At 37.8% G+C, this 18,304-nt stretch overlaps 4 protein-coding genes across 5 annotated transcripts; 3 read left to right on the top strand and 1 right to left on the bottom strand.

The window, feature by feature from the left end:
* Positions 1–878: 878 nt before the first annotated feature.
* Positions 879–5,473, top strand: LOC119080839 (inositol polyphosphate 5-phosphatase E). Its single transcript, XM_037189400.1, has 7 exons — positions 879–1,208; positions 1,309–2,388; positions 2,904–3,032; positions 3,583–4,240; positions 4,561–4,805; positions 4,877–4,908; positions 4,974–5,473. The coding sequence occupies exons 2-7, from the start codon at positions 1,619–1,621 to the stop codon at positions 5,048–5,050; spliced, it is 1,911 nt and encodes a 636-aa protein (XP_037045295.1). The 5' UTR covers positions 879–1,208; positions 1,309–1,618; the 3' UTR covers positions 5,051–5,473.
* Positions 5,474–7,852: 2,379 nt separating this feature from the next.
* LOC119080843 (transmembrane protein 209) lies at positions 7,853–10,344 on the top strand. Its single transcript, XM_037189403.1, has 8 exons — positions 7,853–8,044; positions 8,108–8,224; positions 8,294–8,532; positions 8,646–8,988; positions 9,053–9,204; positions 9,261–9,724; positions 9,789–10,016; positions 10,124–10,344. The coding sequence occupies exons 1-8, from the start codon at positions 8,019–8,021 to the stop codon at positions 10,265–10,267; spliced, it is 1,713 nt and encodes a 570-aa protein (XP_037045298.1). The 5' UTR covers positions 7,853–8,018; the 3' UTR covers positions 10,268–10,344.
* Positions 10,345–11,106: 762 nt separating this feature from the next.
* On the bottom strand, positions 11,107–12,714 carry LOC119080852 (regucalcin-like). 2 transcript variants are annotated; one of them, XM_037189426.1, is made up of 5 exons: positions 12,575–12,714; positions 12,434–12,517; positions 11,788–12,373; positions 11,433–11,571; positions 11,107–11,376 (listed from the first exon to the last, which is right to left on the bottom strand). In XM_037189426.1, exons 2-5 carry the CDS (start codon positions 12,506–12,508, stop codon positions 11,118–11,120), a joined length of 1,059 nt encoding a protein of 352 aa, XP_037045321.1. In that variant the 5' UTR covers positions 12,509–12,517; positions 12,575–12,714; the 3' UTR covers positions 11,107–11,117. The 2 variants fall into 2 exon arrangements, with proteins under 2 accessions (XP_037045321.1, XP_037045320.1); XM_037189425.1 differs by having other exon boundaries at positions 12,434–12,714.
* A 1,378-nt stretch (positions 12,715–14,092) lies between these two features.
* Positions 14,093–16,481, top strand: LOC119080841 (uncharacterized protein DDB_G0271670-like). Its single transcript, XM_037189401.1, has 6 exons — positions 14,093–14,998; positions 15,059–15,295; positions 15,434–15,679; positions 15,741–15,874; positions 15,937–16,107; positions 16,178–16,481. Exons 1-6 carry the CDS (start codon positions 14,179–14,181, stop codon positions 16,409–16,411), a joined length of 1,842 nt encoding a protein of 613 aa, XP_037045296.1. The 5' UTR covers positions 14,093–14,178; the 3' UTR covers positions 16,412–16,481.
* The last annotated feature ends 1,823 nt before the right edge of the window (positions 16,482–18,304 follow it).

Genomic DNA, 18,304 nt, shown 5'->3' with positions numbered 1-18,304 from the left:
TGGCTTATCCATCTGTCGGGTTTTATGCGGATGTGTTGAGAAGGTGTTAGGGAATCTCGCGCCGCGTCATTCACAATAACTCACAAAGTGACATCTTCCTTATACAAAATGTGTCAAAATGTGAATTATTGTGAATGACGCGGCGCGAGATTCCTAGCAACCGTTGAGAGTTAGTTTGTAGTCGGACGTCGGAGTAATTCATATTAGAGTAGAGAGCTCTAGCTTCTCTGCGTGTAACTGTTAACTCGGTTTATATGGACAAAATATTTCAACGTTGGAAGCCTCCAAGTCATTGGAGCACCTCTAGTGCTCTTAAAACCCTGAAATTAGGTTCATTTATTCTTTTCAGTTTATTAAATAATTATGTGTCTGCAATCTGCATAGTTCCAGTTTGATATAAACAATTCGAAGGAGGCTTGTGTACTAGTTATTTATGCAATCGAGGTGCAAAGTACTTTGTTAGACTCTAGGTGTGTAAAAGTAATACACATCGTGAACCTACTAAAATACTTTGAGTCGAGTTGCATACAAAGTTTTATACCACAGAGGCATCTAAAGTCAATGAAATTAGATAATTAACCATTTAACTTTCATCGTCTAAAGTTTGCAAATTTTGCACATTATGATGCTGAGTGGCATAAAATATATATTATTTGCGTAAATCAATCATCCATAGCTACGCAAAAAATGTGCAAGCAATTACACGAAACACGCGACAAATTCTAAAAAAGATTTCGTCCTCGAAACATTTGAAAAATCTTTCGAAGATTTTCCCGCGGATTTTCATTTCAATTGTTTTCGAACCAACAATTGCGAATTTCGAGACGACCGCGACGGAAAAACCAAACAAAAAAATTTCATTTATTAATATGACGTCGTCATCCCGACGCGCCGTCATCGTACAGAAAAACTTATATATTATATCGGTTGACAGGTGTTTTTCGGTTAAGTTATAGTACTTTTTCTCTTAATTTTAATTACATAAAATGATTAGACTAGACGGTCAATAACAGATAAATAAGAACGTAAATTGTGTAATATAACGTCACATTATAAACAAGCGAATGTAAATTGATTTCGAAACATTTTCCTAGTGGACAAATTGTTGTTGATCATGTGAGTGAGAAATAAGTAATAAATAAAAAGTTTTTCATCAGTTCTTTCATTGTGTGAACGAGTTGCTGTGTATAAGAGAAAATAATGTTCAGGTAAGAAAACTTCTTCCGAATTCGATTTTTCACACGATATAAGTATATAAAGTTCTATAATTGAATCTAATTCGATTGTAATATTAATTGATTGCTGCAGATTCGTTCAATTGTTATCAACTAACATTATGGTGCCATTATGGGCTCAATTCATCGTAATTGTGGACGATCTCAACTTTACTATAAAATGACAATATATCAACTATCGCCTTATGATTAAAAGACTTCCTGAATCTCTCAACTATAATATAAAACTAACTAAAGAAATGATTAAACTAAACCAAAAATGGATTCAAAAAAATAATTGTTGTGATATTTACTAAGTATAAGTAAAAGTAAGTTAAAAACGCGAGCTTAAAACGCAATAAATCAAAGTGAAAAACGTAAAATATTTACAAATTTAATAAATTATGAACCGTGACAAAGACAAAACAAATCCTAAACGTAAATCACTGTTAAACATCCTATCCAGACGGTCCACCAAAGTAGAACCACACAATGATTCCGTTCAAACAAATCCCGAGGAAAAAAGTGTTTCCGTACAGTCGACGCCAATAAAACAGTACCATCAATCTAGCGTTTTAAGGCGTCATAACTCGAGTCAAACATTGACAACAGATCCAGCCAAAAGTAGTAACCGATTCAGTCATCAATTCAACCTTTGTTGCTCTATTGAATCAGCCACCTCGCTATCTCCGAATTTACACAAAAGTTCCGAAACGAAACCCTCGCAAGATACGTACCATTGCAATGGAAATGTCGTCAAAGATGAACCAGTTGTCATCGTGCATAAATCGCCCGACAATCCAAACGAGATTAATGTGCTCGTTCAACAGCAGCAGGGTCCTGTCGTTGATGCGGAAGTGAAAAAAGAGGCGCCGAAACCAGTGTTCAATGAATATCAGTCTTCGATTGCTATGTCTGCTTGTCGATCACGATTCAGGCAAAAATTGTTACCTCCAGGCATTTCGATCGATCTGGCGTCGAATGAACAGCATTTTTCGTCGCCGAACATTTCGGAGAAGCCATCCGATGAAGCGATACCGAACAATAATCGGTCCATGTCCTACGATGTTTTAACTGGTCGTCCATCGACTGCTAGCGCTGATTCGCTGGCCAAACAGTCGCTGATAGCTGCACAATTACTACATTTGATACCAGTTGAACGGGCTAGGGAAAGGTAAGCGAATTGATACCTTTGTGATCAAAATTTAGTCCACGGCATTTTTACGGACCTCATTCAATCACACAGAGCTTGAAATACTGAAAGTGATGTGAAATACTGCTATCCATTCACTTCCTGTGCAAGTTTTCGGTTTTTGATTACCTTTCACCAGCGACACAAATTTCGAAGAATTTTTTTGAAAGTGTTTTTGGCTTCTAGGGTCGAATACCTTTCTAGGCCCATATAAAAAAGTCCACTGGAAAATGCGTCCGATTTCGGTAGGCTGTTTTTCAAAAGAATCCATCACTACCATTTGCAGTGTACCGAAGATTTCCTTACAGCATAAGTTACAAACCGAACTCCATATTTTGGAGTGTAACATTAGATATTGTACGAGAATTGTTCCTAACCAGAGTTATTAGATGGGAGGAGTCTGTCGGATCATACTTAGTCCCGATCGTTGGAACACTCAAGATCATTAAAATTAAAATTAAATTAAAATCTAACAAAATCTTAAATTCCATTTGCAGAAATTACCTAGCTGGATGCCTGGCAATAAACTCATTATTCGGTCCGGCTGAATTGGACAGAGTTCTACCGACACGAGAAGTGAAGATTTTTGTTGGAACCTGGAATATGAACGAACACAACCCACCGAAGTAAGTTCCGTGGTTTACTTGCACCGTTTGAATTCTGCCATTTTAAAGCTGCACAATCCCCAAAAATCTAGACGAAACCTCTCTAGAGAATTCAGTTCAATATTCACTGTCGACATTCATTGCATATCACTGAGCGAACTTGTCATCACTTAATGTAGCGAGCAAAAAGAAAGTGTGTACGTAGGATGGTTGCATGTAAAATTACAATTTAAGTTTACAAACATGACTAACCATCGTGACTAACATTAGTGATTAGTGACTATGACGTAGGAAATAACATAGAGGTAGAAGAACTAACATCTTGTTACTGCATTTTCAAGTCATCATGTTTAATGAATTAAAAGATTGAAGGTCTACAAGATAAATGGAGTACAGACCGAATCTTTCGCTTTGCATGCGCACAACAAAATTGTATCTGCAAATTACAGTTCAGTAGAGAAGCTTTGAAAAGATTGGGTAAAATATTACTCGACCGACCGCATGTTCAGTATCCCACTATTAATTCATTGAACCGAATGTAATCGTTTAATACCAAACAAAATGTTCACAGATTGATGAATGATTTTGTGCTACCCAGTGGCATTGATCACATACCCGATCTAGTGGCTATTGGAACACAAGAATCATGCTCCGAACGCTTCGAATGGGAAGTTTCGCTGCAAGAAACCCTGGGTCCAACACACATCTTACTCCATTCGGCTGGTTTGGGGACACTGCACCTTGCTGTTTTTATACGACGCGATTTGATTTGGTTCTGCTCAGTGCCGGAAGACGACAGTCTATCAGTTCGACCTGGAACCGCGTTTCGAACGAAGGGAGCTGTTGCCATATCCTTTTGCTTATTCGGTACAACAATGCTATTCGTAACTTCCCATTTGACCGCCCATCAACAGAAAGTGAAAGAACGGGTTTCAGACGTAAAACGGATCATTCATTCGTTGGATTTGCCGCGAAATTTGAACATAAAGAACAAGAACCGAGACGTAACGCAGAATTTCGATTGTGTGTACTGGTCGGGTGATTTGAATTTTCGTTTAGGCGAACCAAGAGAAAAAGTGCTCAAGTGGATCGAAACCACAAAATTTCCATTGCCAGCCCATTTGCCAAACGGTTATATGCACACGGATCAACTGAAATCGGTATTGTCGAATGGCGCTGCGTTCAAAGACTTCAAGGAGGCTAATATTACATTTCCACCGACATACAAAGTAAGTTTGGGTTGTTTTTGGGATGTTACTAGTTTAGAAACTCCTATAAAAAAGTGTTCATGTCCATTTCGAAACGTCTATTATTTTTTGATGAAAAGATTGCACCTGACTTGTCTATTAGTAAGTAATGCATGACTTCATTACGTCGTCGAAACGACTACATAAATTGCAGGATTTTTAAATGAAAATATTTTTGGTAATTTTCGCTAATCCCTGATTATGAACTGAAAGGGCCATCCTGATTTCCTGATCTTCCAACTCAGATGAAACAGTTATTCGACCTCTAACTGAATTTTATTCGTTGACATTGAATTTTGCAGTACGATCCCGGAACGCAACAATTCGATACCAGCAGCAAACAACGGGCACCAGCGTACACTGACCGAATTTTATTCAAATACAAATCAATGCCGATTGGCATTCGTCGCGGCAGCAATTTAGCGAGCTTGTTACATCCTAGTCAAGTGGAATGTCTAGCTTACGATTCCGTGCCGAGTATTGTGACATCCGATCACAAGCCGGTTTGGGCGCTTTTTCGAAATCCGATTCGACCAGGCATTGATACGTAAGTGAATGGAAATGTGCTGAGAATTTATTGCTGAAGAGTAAAGTTATTTCCTTTTTTTGTTTGTAAAGTGTTCCGCTAGCTGCTGGACTTTTCAATCGGGGTATGATGATGAAAAAATAATTTTTTTCTTTCTCTTAATTCTAATCGTTTAAATTTTGTGCACAGATGTTTATTTGGAGGGAATGAAACGTAGACTGAACAACTCAAGTGCAGACTCATCGGCCGTTTGTACGATACAGTAGAAGGAAATCTTTCGAACAAACCAAAAAAATGGAAAAATTTAAATTTTAAAATCTTCAACCAATTAAGATGTTCAACTCATATTTAACTCTTAAAAATTTGATTAATTATTGTTATTCGGGTAGATAATTTCAATTAAGTAAAAGGAAATTCAAATTCAAATGAACCCCATATAATCAACATATCAACTCCCCGTGTATCGTAAAATTGGACGTTGTGCGACTGTTGTTACAATTAAAGTGTCATCTTCATCAACATTAAAAACAAGCTCTATAAGCATCCCAATAAGATCTGTCTATTTTGTAATTTTGGGTTAAATTCTAATCCTTAACGCCTTAACAAACCAGCTTTCACTTTCTTCTGTTTCTCTGAAACTCTGTGATATTTTGAATGAAGTGGAAGTGGTAGAGCTGCCGTGAAGGTGATATTTTAGGACATCAAACGTAAAGACCTGGATAATTCACGCGTATTGAGAAATCAAAGTGGTTAGGCTTACGACTAATTAGGCTATAAATGTTCCTAATTTTTGTATTGGAATTACGTCGGTGCATTTAGACCGAAAAATTGACTTCTGCATTCTGTGCCTTTTCGAGTGTCCAATTTGTTTAGTAATATAATGAAAAGGCCAATTTTTACTTTAGCAAAGCAACTCAAACGTAAAAGCTCTTCAAAGATTATAAGAGAATAATCGGGTTGTATTTCCCTAGCACGGGAGCACTGTGATTCAATGTGAGATTGGTTGACGGGCAATGCTTAAATTTAACATCCAGTCCATTTAACACCGTGAATAGGGTCTTAATTAGTAGCGACATAAATATCAGGCTTTCTTGCACACCGAAGATTTTACATTTCTCGTCCAAAAAATTGACGTCGCGACTCGTCAGTTGTATTCATATGTTTTAGGAAAATTTAGATCAATTTGTGTTTCAGCTGTATTGCTTGTATTTCATGACCGTACTTCGGGGTGCAAACCTCTTCGAGGCTCTTTGTGTAAACTACGTCGTTCGAAGAAATCAAAAAGTGTAGTTTTAAAAGAAAAACAAAATCAGTAGAGCGATGTGAGATTTAAAAAAATCTTAAAATATTTAATTTGGAAATTTTTATTTCCTTTGTGGATACATTCTAACATTTCGGCCGTGACGACCATCATTGAATACTTTCTGAACGTTCGAAAAGGCTCCCTATTACAAATTTCCTATTTTGTTTTAGACATCCACAACTCATTATACGTAAGTTTTAAATTCTCAGACCTTTTTTTTCCTTTCGTTCCTAGATCATTTCCTAAACATACCAGCATAGAAGTCATAATCACACAGAGCATATCATAAATTTTGTTAAAGTGAAATTTAAGAATTTTTCCAATTGAATTCTACAAAAATAATTAAGTGTCCAATTAACAAAATTTTTGTATTTAAATGTTAATTGAAAAATTATAGAAAATATATAAATGTTTGCAGTCAGACGATGGTTTTATTAAAGTTTCCATTTTTAATCGGAACTTAATTTTCAGCAGAAAAATTAACCGGAAAAGCGCGAGTTGTTGGCACTAAATTGGAAGTTATGAAAAAAATAGTAAGATTTATCAAGTACACAATTTTCTCACAAAGCCATTGCGAAGATCGGAAACACTTCATTTCATTTATTAAAACCAATCCCCACCTTTTGGATGGGTCAGGTCGCTTGACTGACTATTTTCTCAATAGATTTTTGCAATTGTTACAAACATATCATCAAACTGCCTTGCTTTCTCATAAATTACGAATTCGTTTTCAGTAAATTATTATAATAATCAAAGCGAACCATGTCTTAAATTTTCAAACGAGCGATGCTTAAGTCACGGCAGAGAAAGTAAACCTGGCAGGAGCGCTTGCCTTTACTAGGGACCTGAATTATCTAGTGGCTCTTTTTTGTAAATAAAATTATTAAATTTATGTCAGTGTTCATTTGAGTTCATTTTCATACAGTGCACTATAGGTCCCTTATTTGACATTTCAAAAATGAGTCGCTCCTGTCTGGTCTTTTTTACTCTGCCATAGAGCCATAAAGTTATACTCGAGAGGTGTCAAGAGTATAAAGTGCCGATTCCACTTAAAAAAAGTACGCCGTGAGAGAGCCGTTAGAGCGCCGTGAGAGAGCAAACTGTCAAATAAACAAAGAAAAATTGAAAAAATTCAATTTTGTCTCTCACACGGAGTACTTTTTTTGGTAAGAGGAAACTAAGGCTGCGAGCGCACTTACGCCGTTTAGCACTCCGTTTACGAGTGAACAATGGAAGCTCCTCCCACTTTCCATTGTTAAAACGTAAACGGAGAGCTAAACGGTGTAAGTGCGCTCGCAGCTTAAGCATAATGCTTAGTTTCCTCTTACCAAAAAAAGTACTCCGTGTGAGAGACAAAATTGAATTTTTCCAATTTTTCTTTGTTTATTTGACAGTTTGCTCTCTCACGGCGCTCTAACGGCTCTCTCACGGCGTACTTTTTTTAAGTGGAATGGGCACTTAACTCTAAGGTCTAAGCCTTGAACAGAAATGAAACTCGTACGGCCCTCACTTCGAAATTTTCTACTTTATAAGCCTATTTCAGTTAAAATGCTGTGACATTTGACGTTTCGCTCTGGTCGTGACCATAACACTCAGTATTTCTCACGTTATCGTGTTATCAAGAAATCACCAAACAAACAGATAAATGCTCAAATTTGATCATCAAACTCTGCGTGCAAACCGTGCAAAATTTAAAATCAAAACCTAACTTTGAGATTTTACCGTTGCGGCGCTAAAACGAATATTGTTTCAGGTTCGAATGTCAAAATTGTCATCGTCAAAATCCTAACCTGCCTTGTAAACAATAGCGGTGCGTTAGAGTTTTATTCCGTAAAACATTAGGTGAAAATATTTAATTGACGCAAGTCTTTCGGAGTAAAGGCTGACGAATACAAAAATTTTCTTTAAACGGTCAAACTCGGTCATTAAAAATGAATTGCAGTGATCCATTCAACAAGTAAGACCGCAAAGATATTTTTCGCGCCAATCAAAAAAAAAACATTCTTTTATGTATACACAGCAGTCTACCGGCATCGTCGTCACCATTGGCTTCTTCATCGTACAGGCAACATTCTCCGTATCATAAAAGTGAAATCGTTTCCCGTGGTCTAGAATTAAACTTTTCCGCGAAAGTTAGGTGAGCTCAATCACTACCATTGACAAGGGAAGATTTCGTCGGGTAACCTTTTTCTACATTTCATTTCAGTCGACATTCGTTGAAATGGGGAACAATCAACGTTTGTCTCCTTTCTGTGTTACTGTTCGATATTTCCAATCAAGAACCGTATGCGCTATCCAAATGGTATTATGTTGAATGTGTTGGAGCCATTCTAACTGCCCTGAGCGTTGCCTATTACTTTGGCAAATATTTCTATTTGTTATTCACCGTACAACCGCTGCAGGGAACCGTTCAACAAAGGGAGTTGCTTCAGTTTAAGGATGGAGGTAAGTGTCTTTGTTTAACATTGCTAGTACGGCAAGTCAATTTTCTATTCATCGACATTAACAATCAATCCGCACAGTAAAAGATTTCAGCTTAAGTTTGCAAATAATTCTAGATTCCTCGTTTATAACGTCTCCACCGACGGGACCAACGCCCCGAAAAGATGCGAATGCAGTAAATGTAACGTCCCTGAGTTGGCATTCATCCATGAACGATTCGAATCGCAATTTGACATCGTCCTGTTGGACCGTCAATCAACTGTCTCCGCAGAGATTGAGCATGAACAGTTTTGGTCCAAACACATCGTGGCAGACTACCCGAGCGAATAATTCGATGAATGTTAGCGGTAATTTTAGTCAGCCCAATTCGCCACCGTTATCATTTTCATCGCCATACAAGTACAGTAACGACAGAGGAGAAATTATTTCCGATGAGAAAGACATGCAGCAGTATTTGAGGTTAGTATTTGAGTACAAGTTGATGGTCTGGTTGGTTCGGCTAATCTTTGCTTTTGTTCTCTAGGAAAATTGAGCGGCAAGAGAAGAGTATGTCTCAAGTCGTCGAGCATTGGAATGAGGAGAATGATCGAAATTCCAAAAATTTCTTATGGAACTACTGTAATAATGCGGCCAACCTGCTGAAGACGTCAATCTACCAGCTAGCACCCACACAAAGTAAAATTTCCAAAATTCAAAAATTATGAGAAAAATTCAAATTTCTATTTTCACAGCATTACAAGCCAATTCATCAACAAAGGATGAACTAGGAATGTTTCGAAGTGCCTGTGGTGACAATGACGGCAATTCAGATATCATCAAAACTTTCGGCTCGTCCGAATTGACGCAAAGCGTTTACAATTTGCGCATGTGGATCGCCTGCACTGTGCTGCATCGCTTGGAAGCCGAAATTGTGAAAACGAATAAGGCGTTTGAGTGTCGCGGATTTGTCGATTTGAAAATCGGCAGTGTCGGATTGGATCGATTAAAGAAAACTGCTGAAAATCATCAACTGGTGTGCATGGCTCCGGTTCTGCCAATGATCGTTCCGTTTTTGGAAATGTCTACGAATCAGGAATATCTGGTTCGGCGCATCAACGATTTGGCAAAAGGTTGCGTCTTGTCGGAGTATCGATGGAATTCGGGCGGAAATTACAATTCGCTGAATTGGGATGAACATTTACCGACAGATTCGGCAGTATGTGCAGTAGAATCATTTGCATCGGAGCAGAAAATTTTATTTTTCCGTTCTATTTTTTCAGGTAATCTTCCACATGTTCTGCACGTATTTGGACAGTCAATTACCTCCGTTGCCGCAACCGGGTGGACGAGCTTTCTTTAATCGATATGTCGTTTCGGGTGATAAAAAGTCGCCGAAAGAAATTATAGCTGAAGTGAAAAATAAGACGAAATGTGCCATACTCTGCACGAACGTAATGAAACCGAAGCTGAATTTTATCAGCGACGGTAAAATTCACAACAGCGTTCACGTAAGTTGATACGATACCAGTACAGGAAAAGTCTGTAATATTTTCCCGTCTAAAGTGTCATCTTTCTGGTTCCATTAGAGTGGCTGATGTTTCAATTTTCATTTCAGGACCGGAACAACGTTTTTTATGTTATCATCGAGTTCTTGATGTACATGAAATCAAATAACGCTGGACTATTGGAAGGAGTCAATCTTGGTCGGAGTGGAATCAACATACTCAGAGTTATCGATGAACAACCGATGCAAAATTAGCTAGCATTTGACTTTTAGTATTTTATTGAAGAAAAAGCGAAAGAATGGAAATAAAACATGACGGAGGCTGTTACAAATTGAGTTTGTTTTATCGGTAAGATCTGTTTGCGGCGATGTGTGCTAACATCTATTTACTGACATTTCAATCAATAAAATGACCAACGTTTTACTGTTAATGGTCCTGTTTACTGTGGGTAATTTTAGATGGACACAGCTGACTATAAAAGTCAGAGTCTCAACATCTTTCTGGTTGTATTCTACATTTTTCTCAATTTGACCAAAAATGAGCCATCATGGCTTCATGGTAAAAAATCGATTTGAAGAATGTCTTGGCCAGAAATATGTTTATAAGTTTTATGATTCAGCCATTCAGCCGTCTCCTGTGTATTGAGCTTTGCAAGTAAATTTCGGCAGTGCCGCCTAACCAGTAGCGCCCAAACGAACTGGCACCGGGATCAACAAAAAAAAAAGTTTTTGAGTCAACTAAGTCATGTTCGGCGCCGAGACTGAACATTTGCCGCCCTTGGCTCTAAAAAGCCAAAGGCGGCACTCTATTTCGGTGTTTATATATTTTTGAATTGATTTTTGGTGGGAACTTGGTTGTAGTTGTGTCGTCGTAAATGGATTTTGGGTCAGGGACTATTTATGAGAAAATATTTTCTCACACTTTTGGAAAATGTGTCCCTATTAGCTGCAGTACACTGTCATATCTGGACTTTGTTTATAATATCTTAGTTTGGCAGTTCTTAAAATTTTCCCAATGAAAGTCAAGTGACTTGCATTCTAGCGATGTGTTGTCCTCGGTGTCCTGCTAAGGTTTAAATATGAATTATATTCGTTTTTTAATCTTCTATTTGCTACAGAACGGATTACAATGTTCGTTATTTCGCATTGTCCTCCACAGACATGAATCGTACAGATTCAGGTCAACGCCCGCATATCCCCTAGCCTGCAGTCCAGTGACTTTGTATAAATATCCAGATCCTTCCGGTTGTTTTCCGTCTTTATTTGCTGTGGTAACGTATAAAATGTCTAAATTTGGTCCGCCGAATGCAACTGATGTGATCTGTGTAGCTGGCAGCACGATTTCCATTAGAATCTGCCTCGTTCTGCAATTCGAATTGAGACCATGCGATGTTTGCAATAATATTTACTTTTTGCATACCTAGGATTGATTTTAATGATTTTACTGCCACCGAAAGTAGCAACGTATAGATTTCCATTCCGGTCATTGGTCATTCCATCCAAAACGTAATTAGGTTTCACCCCATTTTGTACAAGCGAAATGAGTTGGTGCTCATTTGCTGGAAAGGGAAAATTTCAATGATGAGACCTCGCATTATTTGTTCTAAAACCTTTCACAGACAGCAAGCATATCACTTCTATAAACTTCAACAAATTGACAGTAAATCTTCTACTTCATTAGTCTTAGCACTGAATACTGAATTATGCCAAAACTCGTAACTTAATCCGGTTGTCAGTAAGAAATGGCATTGCCGTTAGTAAAAGGTTAAACCTACATATGTCGCCTGTCCAAGGGTTGTAATCAAACTCTTTGATATCATAAGTGCACGAGTCAACGTAATAAAATTTCTTTGTATGGCGTACCCAAGTCAATCCGTTCGAAATGAACACATTTTCAAAAAACTTTCTCAGACATTTCCCTTTTTCGTAGCCATAAAAAGCGCCAGTTGCTCGCTGATTTGTATCGCACGATTCAACGCATTTGGTTCCACCATAGAATCTGCCAAGTTGGTCTGTTTTGATGTCGTTGATAACGTTCGATGTTCCACAATCCAATTCAAATAGTGCTTGATTGATCGTAACTGTCGGAGATCGTCCATCCCATTGAGCAATTACAGCAGTTCGATCAATGCCAATTAAAAATTGATCTGTCGTACATTTGATCGGTAAAAGGAATAGCAGCGTTCGGGCACCGTCAATGGTGGCAGTATAGACTCGATTCTCAATGTAATCGTAACGGTGGAGTGATGAATTGTAGTCGTGAATGTTGATATAATATAAACTACGAGTTTTTGGATTCCAATGCGGTACTTCACCAACGGTTGATCGTGGGGATGGTAATTTCTCGACTTTATAATCGATCTATAAATGAAGTGAAGTGTTCTGCGAAAAAAACTTTTTAAATCGTTATTTAATACTCACAACCGGATAATTTAAGAGGCAACCACCCCAAGTAAACAAAGCGACGAGGTAAATAGTTTGAATTGTTACTCTCATAATGTTTCTCTGCTTAATGTTTCGATTCAAATTTGATATCTGAATTTTACCTGTTCTGTAACTGACCTAGTTAAGAATTGAAAGCAATGGAAAAATTATCAACGAATAACATATGAACAAATATTTGGCTGCACTGTTTATTTGGTCACGAGAAATAGGTATTTCCGACGCTAATCGAATTCCACCGAACAATTTTATTAGAAATTATTATCAAAAAAAAATGAGGTAGTAGAACTTTCAACGGTTTCTTATCTACATTCATTCCCTACAAAAAGGTTATGGAACAAAAGTTCAGGTAATATTCGGTTGTGATGTAAGTCCGGTTCAGCCGCTGACCCTTCAGAAGCAGACATGAGTCGGTTATCCGAAAAACCGAAAATTTCGGTTCGGTCAAGTTCGGATTTGACCGAACCGAATTGTTTGGTTCGGATCAGACCGAACCGAATTTTCCGGTTCGGACTTGATCGAACCGAAATTTTCGGTTTTTCGGATAACTGACTCATGTCTGTTCGAAAGTGGGTCAGAGGGCTACATGCGAAAGTGCATAAAATCAATCGTCCAAAACAGATACACAAATAACAATTGCATAACAAGGGGCGAAAGTAAAAAAAAAAAATCAAACTTGTGGAGTTTGCAGGCTTAGTCCCAAAAACACCACTACGATTACTCTTTTTGACTTGCATGTAGCGACTTTCATATCACCCAGATGAGACAGTCGTTATTTATGCCACCGAGCGAGCATACAAGGTTTTTCTCAATAGAGGCGAGGAAAGCGATTGTACTTTGGATTGCGCTTGTTCATTTTACATTTCGTGTTCACTCAACAAACTTAGGTAATTAGGCACGAAATGAATTTTACATAGACACGACAAATCGTGATTCTATTGACTGGAACCGTTTTACAAGTTGCGAGAATCACCTGCACAAATTTTGCCAGAAATAAGCTCTCACAAAGACTGTTTTGAAAGCGATTTCTAAACAAAACGACCGATTGCATCCAAATACTACGATTTCATGTGATAGAATATTAACATTAACATTCGTACAATTTACTTAAAATTAGAACGCTGGCAGATTATGAACGATTTCCCAACTTACTCAAAATTCAAAATTTCAACAGCAACGATGTTATCAACATTGAAATTCAAATCTAACTGAATCTTGAATTATAGATTTGAATATCTCTGATGATGAAACCGTAGGTGTTGAAAAGAAAAGCACATTTGAATAAATTAAACTGTAGAATCTTAAAAGTATAAAAGATAATTGCTACTAATCTGACTCGTATATACATACCTACCGTTCCAATTTTGGCAATTCAATAAGATCTACGGAGGTCATTCAACCATAGTATTTAACACCAATAGCAAAATTGGTTTACTACGGCCGATACAGAAGGTATTGGTAACGTTACTATATTGCTCCACTCTCTGTGGGTGTTGACTCGTGAAGAGTTTTCTGCGAAACCACAATGTGCGCCTGGTCTATGACCTAATTTTTGTCTGCATGCAGTGTTGTAGAATGTTGCTTGAAAATTCAACACTACCACTATCATTCCCCTGCGTAATATTATCCTATCATAGCCACCCAAGCAGTATCAAATATTAAACTTTCTGTTCCGTCAAAATAGTCTGGACAAATTAAAATTCGCAATTAAAATCCGAACAGACATGGCTAAAATATTTCAATTGGAATTATTCATAAAGGAAATGTCCTTATGGACATTACCGCAAGGCTCCGAGGACCATGACGAGACTCTTGTTGAAGTAACCGTGTTTGATATGGAAAATGTTCCAATCAACGGTTACGTGTTCGGAAAAAACAGTACCATGAACCGAGGACAAAATTTCCTGTTCACATTAGGGGGAATGCCCGCCGACAATAATAAAGTTTTTTTCAACGTTTTTAAGAAGGCGTACAATAGAGAGAAGAATTTTTTAGGAAATGGAAATATTCCAATTGACCAAATTTTTGGTGATTTATTTTCTCAAATTTTCAAAGATGCCACTGCAGCAAAAACGTCACAAGTCCTATTCCAAAATAATTCGCAAAATTTGAGCGCTCCCATCGTTGGACTCCAACCCAATTCTCAGGGTGTGAAACAAAGTCCTTCACAAACTAAAGCAAATGCAGCTTCAAATAATCCCAAAAACGACCCACAAGTTCCGAATCAAACACAAAATCAAGCTGCGAAACAGAGTTCAATTCCTGCGAAGCAGAGCCTTTCAAAAACTAAAGCACGTACAAAGGCTAATCCCCAGAAAGATAAACAAGCTCCAAATCAACCACAAAATGAAGCTACGAAGCAGGGTCCATCACAGACCAAAGGCAATCCAAAGAAGGATTCTAAAACAAGTGCACAAGATCCAAATCACGGCGATGCCAATGTTGCTTCCACAAACGATCCACAAGACCCAAAGGACGCCGCTAAAAATGATCCACAAGCTAGCATACCTGCGATAAAAAATCTGAAAGCCGTTAACATATCGGGTAAGTAACGAACAAAAAGAATCGAATTGAAACTGAGCAAGTTTTAATATGAATTTTTAGCTACGACTCAGGGTTCTCCAACTTCCGGCCTATCCAAAGATGTTTATCCGATTATTGGTTGTGATTCGAAGCAGTGGGGAACGATTTGCATTTTAATGAGGCTCACCTGTTTCGGTCAATCTAATGCGCATCCAATACTGATCCATCAAAACCACAAAGAAATCATTTTGCAAAATACTCCCAAATCAGCAACGTACAAATGTGTACCACTTCAACGACAGTCGCACGGTCGTAACGGTAATTTGATAATTTCCGATACTATGAAGTCAGTAATGTTAGCAATGGACTGATAAGAAAAATGATCTTTAGAATATTTCTGATTTTCTAAAGCCAAATTCTTTGTTGTTGATTTGTAATTTCCATTTAATATATTAGACCTTCGCAAGACAAAGCAGGGAATGAACTACAATACTGCAACGAATATGTCTAGTAGCAGTACCAGTAGTTCTAGTACCACAACCACCAACGATCCAACCAGCAGAACAACTGCAGTTAAATCACATTTCCGCAGACCGAATGCTGCGAAATCAAAGATTACTAGTAGCACTTCCAGTAGTGGTAGTTCCAGCAGCAGCAGCAGTGCTACAATTAATCCGTGTCCTGGTCCTCCAGGTTCACCTAGTAAGTTGCGTTACTTATTTTTTTATTATTAAAATGCAAGAGAATTAAACTTATTTTGCAGGTGAACAATACGAAGAATTTACAGCTGAAATCAATGGCAATGCTTTATGTGTTCGAGTGCCAAAGAATGTTGGAACTGTAAAGAGAATATACGACAATCCAACTTCTTCCAAGAAAATGGACAGCATTCAAAATGTAATTTCATTTTGGTGTAGTCTTACCCCAGTCATCGACCTAAACTACTAAATTTTGATTAGACATATCCCGATCGTCGAAAAATTCCGATTATTCGCGGAAATCGAAAGTATCCTGCCCATTATGGTACAATGTCGTCACTTCCAAGTCCTCGAAACAGTGCGAGTTACAACAGCATCACCGAAAATCGCATTTGCAGAAGTGATGACATCAGTTGTCCATCGAACGTTCAAGTAATTTGTCTTGCATTTGACTGTAAACCTGTCGATCAGTCCTCAAAAACGTATGTCTCAACGAACCTAGATTATTAGAAGAAATACCGACCCGGCGAGAGACGTTTTTCTGCTGAACATTGGTAGAGACGCTCGAAATGGAAAGGGTATTCAACTGGAAATGAAAACTCCAAAAAATCCGATGAATGGAAGCATAAATAATAAGCAGACGACGTCAGTGCAGACTTATGAAGATGAATTTGTGGGCGGTGGCAAAAAGGGTGGCAAAGGGGGCAAAAAAGGCGGAAAGAAGGGTAAGAAATAAAAACAAATGTGAATGAAATTCAATAAGTTGTTGAATAGAGATTACAACATTGAGAATTCGTTGATGTTGGTAGTATAGCTTTTGTATTGAACAAATCTATTCTCTCGTAAATGAAAACGGACCTCCGCTGTATACTATTGTACTAATTGGCCAGAACGAATGCGATGATCGACCTGATTGAACTAAAGCTACCGGTTGTTCTCCTAACCGTTAGCTTTAGAAAGAATAGGCTTAAAAGACTAGACTTCAACATCATGAAATCTGACATTAGAAATACAGTTGGGCCACTAATGTCCCAGTGAACACTGTCTGAAACAGAATCCTTCTAACAATTTCAATTCATTCGAGCAATTTAAATGACAATGAAAAGAGGTAGCCGACGAACCGATCGATCGGAAAACAAATTTTAAAAATTAGCGGGCATTGACATCCGTCTCCATTTATCTGACTTTTTCGACTACCGCAGTGTCATATTGATCCTATTGATCACATAATCATCATGTTAAGACTGACAGTGATACCTCCACCGTCAAAAATAAGTCCAATGTTTTTTTGCGACAAAAGTAAAATTAAAAATTGAAAATAATGTCACCGAATGTGAGAAAAGGTGTCTTATTGTTCGGTGCTGTAATAACATTGCACTTGGGATTCACATTCATCAAACCAATGGTTTCGCCACCGAAAGATGCTCAACACGAAGAGGAGTTTTTGAACAAATTGAAGAAAATTTGAAATTGTCAAAGTTGTTAGTGGTGGACGGCGTGTATATTGTATAAATTAAAGAAATTAGTTATGAAGCGGTAACAGAGTTAACAGGCTTTTGCTTTCAACAAATCCAACCTTGACTTAAACGGTCACTCATACAACTTCTTTATTCGTTTCTCCTCTCCTCCTCCTCCATAACGTTTCCATACATTTCGTTAAATGATACGTGGCCTAGGGCCTACAAGTCTGCATGGTTAATATCCTGAAGATTTTTTTTGTTTTTTAATGATGACCTTAAAATTTCCTGGACCCCAGAGTCAACAGAAATTGTATCTCAAAGAATGGTTTGATTGGATACATTATATTCATCATTGAAAATGATGGGATGTTCGATGGGAGAAGACAATACTACGTCCCAGATCGTAATCGTTATTAAAATTTAAAGATTAGACCTTGTCTCGTGGACACATGAAATAAATCGAAGCCCAAGTGACTTGCTGATTCCGTACTCATAATTAGTCATATCTTCCAAAATGCTAATACCTGGACATGCCTAATACGTTCTAGCTGCGGGATTGAAAGAAAAAGTGGTTAGAAATGGTCTTTGGACTTTGGTTTCTATGAGGACATCGACAACAACTTCTAAAAGGTAATGATAGCTCTGGATAGTTACTGATGCCACAACGTACAAGTAAATTGATTTTACATGCTTAGCTTATGCACGGTAAAGTGCACTTTACATTTGTTTGTGACAGGGAAAATGCACTTACCGTCCACAAACATGTAAAAAGTGTTACGTCACGGTTACGTCTGTTACGTGCCTAGTGATTACACCACTCGCCTTCGGCTCGTTCCGCAAACCTCACACTTGCCTAAACCAATATTTACAAACAGTGACGTAACATACTAATGACGAAACAAATACCAAAAGTTCATTTATCAAAACACTAATTGATTGAAGTAGCATATTGAGTAAATGATCAGAACTTGATCATCAAAACATACTCACCAACAACAACTTCATCCATTAAAGAATTTCTTTTCGCCGAATCAGCACTATGTGTCTTTCTGTATTTTAGCTTAAGAGCGACCATTTTTTGCTCAACTTGGATCAGGTAGTGCTCCTCATATAATGTGCAATGTTTCACCACTGGCGACGTCGATTTCTTTTCATGGCTACACTACGGA

The sequence above is a fragment of the Bradysia coprophila genome, unplaced genomic scaffold, assembly GCF_014529535.1.
Source record: "Bradysia coprophila strain Holo2 unplaced genomic scaffold, BU_Bcop_v1 contig_350, whole genome shotgun sequence".
Lineage (NCBI taxonomy): Eukaryota > Metazoa > Arthropoda > Insecta > Diptera > Sciaridae > Bradysia > Bradysia coprophila.
The sequence above is the reverse complement of the archived record's forward strand: the minus strand, read 5'-3'. Positions and strand labels throughout refer to the sequence as shown.

Bases quoted from the DNA above. Each gene is read 5' to 3' on its own strand.
- LOC119080852 (XM_037189425.1), bottom strand. From the start codon at position 12,508: ATGAGAGTAACAATTCAAACTATTTACCTCGTCGCTTTGTTTACTTGG. The intron at 12,374-12,433 runs GTGAGTATTAAA...CTTCATTTATAG, and splicing joins GCCTCTTAAATTATCCGGTT to ATCGATTATAAAGTCGAGAA. The intron at 11,377-11,432 runs GTATGCAAAAAG...TTCGAATTGCAG, and splicing joins ATCATTAAAATCAATCCTAG to AACGAGGCAGATTCTAATGG.
- LOC119080843 (XM_037189403.1), top strand. From the start codon at position 8,019: ATGAATTGCAGTGATCCATTCAACAA. The intron at 8,533-8,645 runs GTAAGTGTCTTT...AAATAATTCTAG, and splicing joins GCTTCAGTTTAAGGATGGAG to ATTCCTCGTTTATAACGTCT. The intron at 8,989-9,052 runs GTTAGTATTTGA...TTTGTTCTCTAG, and splicing joins GACATGCAGCAGTATTTGAG to GAAAATTGAGCGGCAAGAGA.
- LOC119080839 (XM_037189400.1), top strand. From the start codon at position 1,619: ATGAACCGTGACAAAGACAAAACAAATCCTAAACGTAAATCACTGTTA. The intron at 4,806-4,876 runs GTAAGTGAATGG...TTGTTTGTAAAG, and splicing joins ATTCGACCAGGCATTGATAC to TGTTCCGCTAGCTGCTGGAC. The intron at 4,909-4,973 runs GTATGATGATGA...TTTTGTGCACAG, and splicing joins TGCTGGACTTTTCAATCGGG to ATGTTTATTTGGAGGGAATG.
- LOC119080841 (XM_037189401.1), top strand. From the start codon at position 14,179: ATGGCTAAAATATTTCAATTGGAATTATTCATAAAGGAAATGTCCTTA. The intron at 14,999-15,058 runs GTAAGTAACGAA...ATGAATTTTTAG, and splicing joins GAAAGCCGTTAACATATCGG to CTACGACTCAGGGTTCTCCA. The intron at 15,296-15,433 runs GTAATTTGATAA...TTAATATATTAG, and splicing joins ACAGTCGCACGGTCGTAACG to ACCTTCGCAAGACAAAGCAG.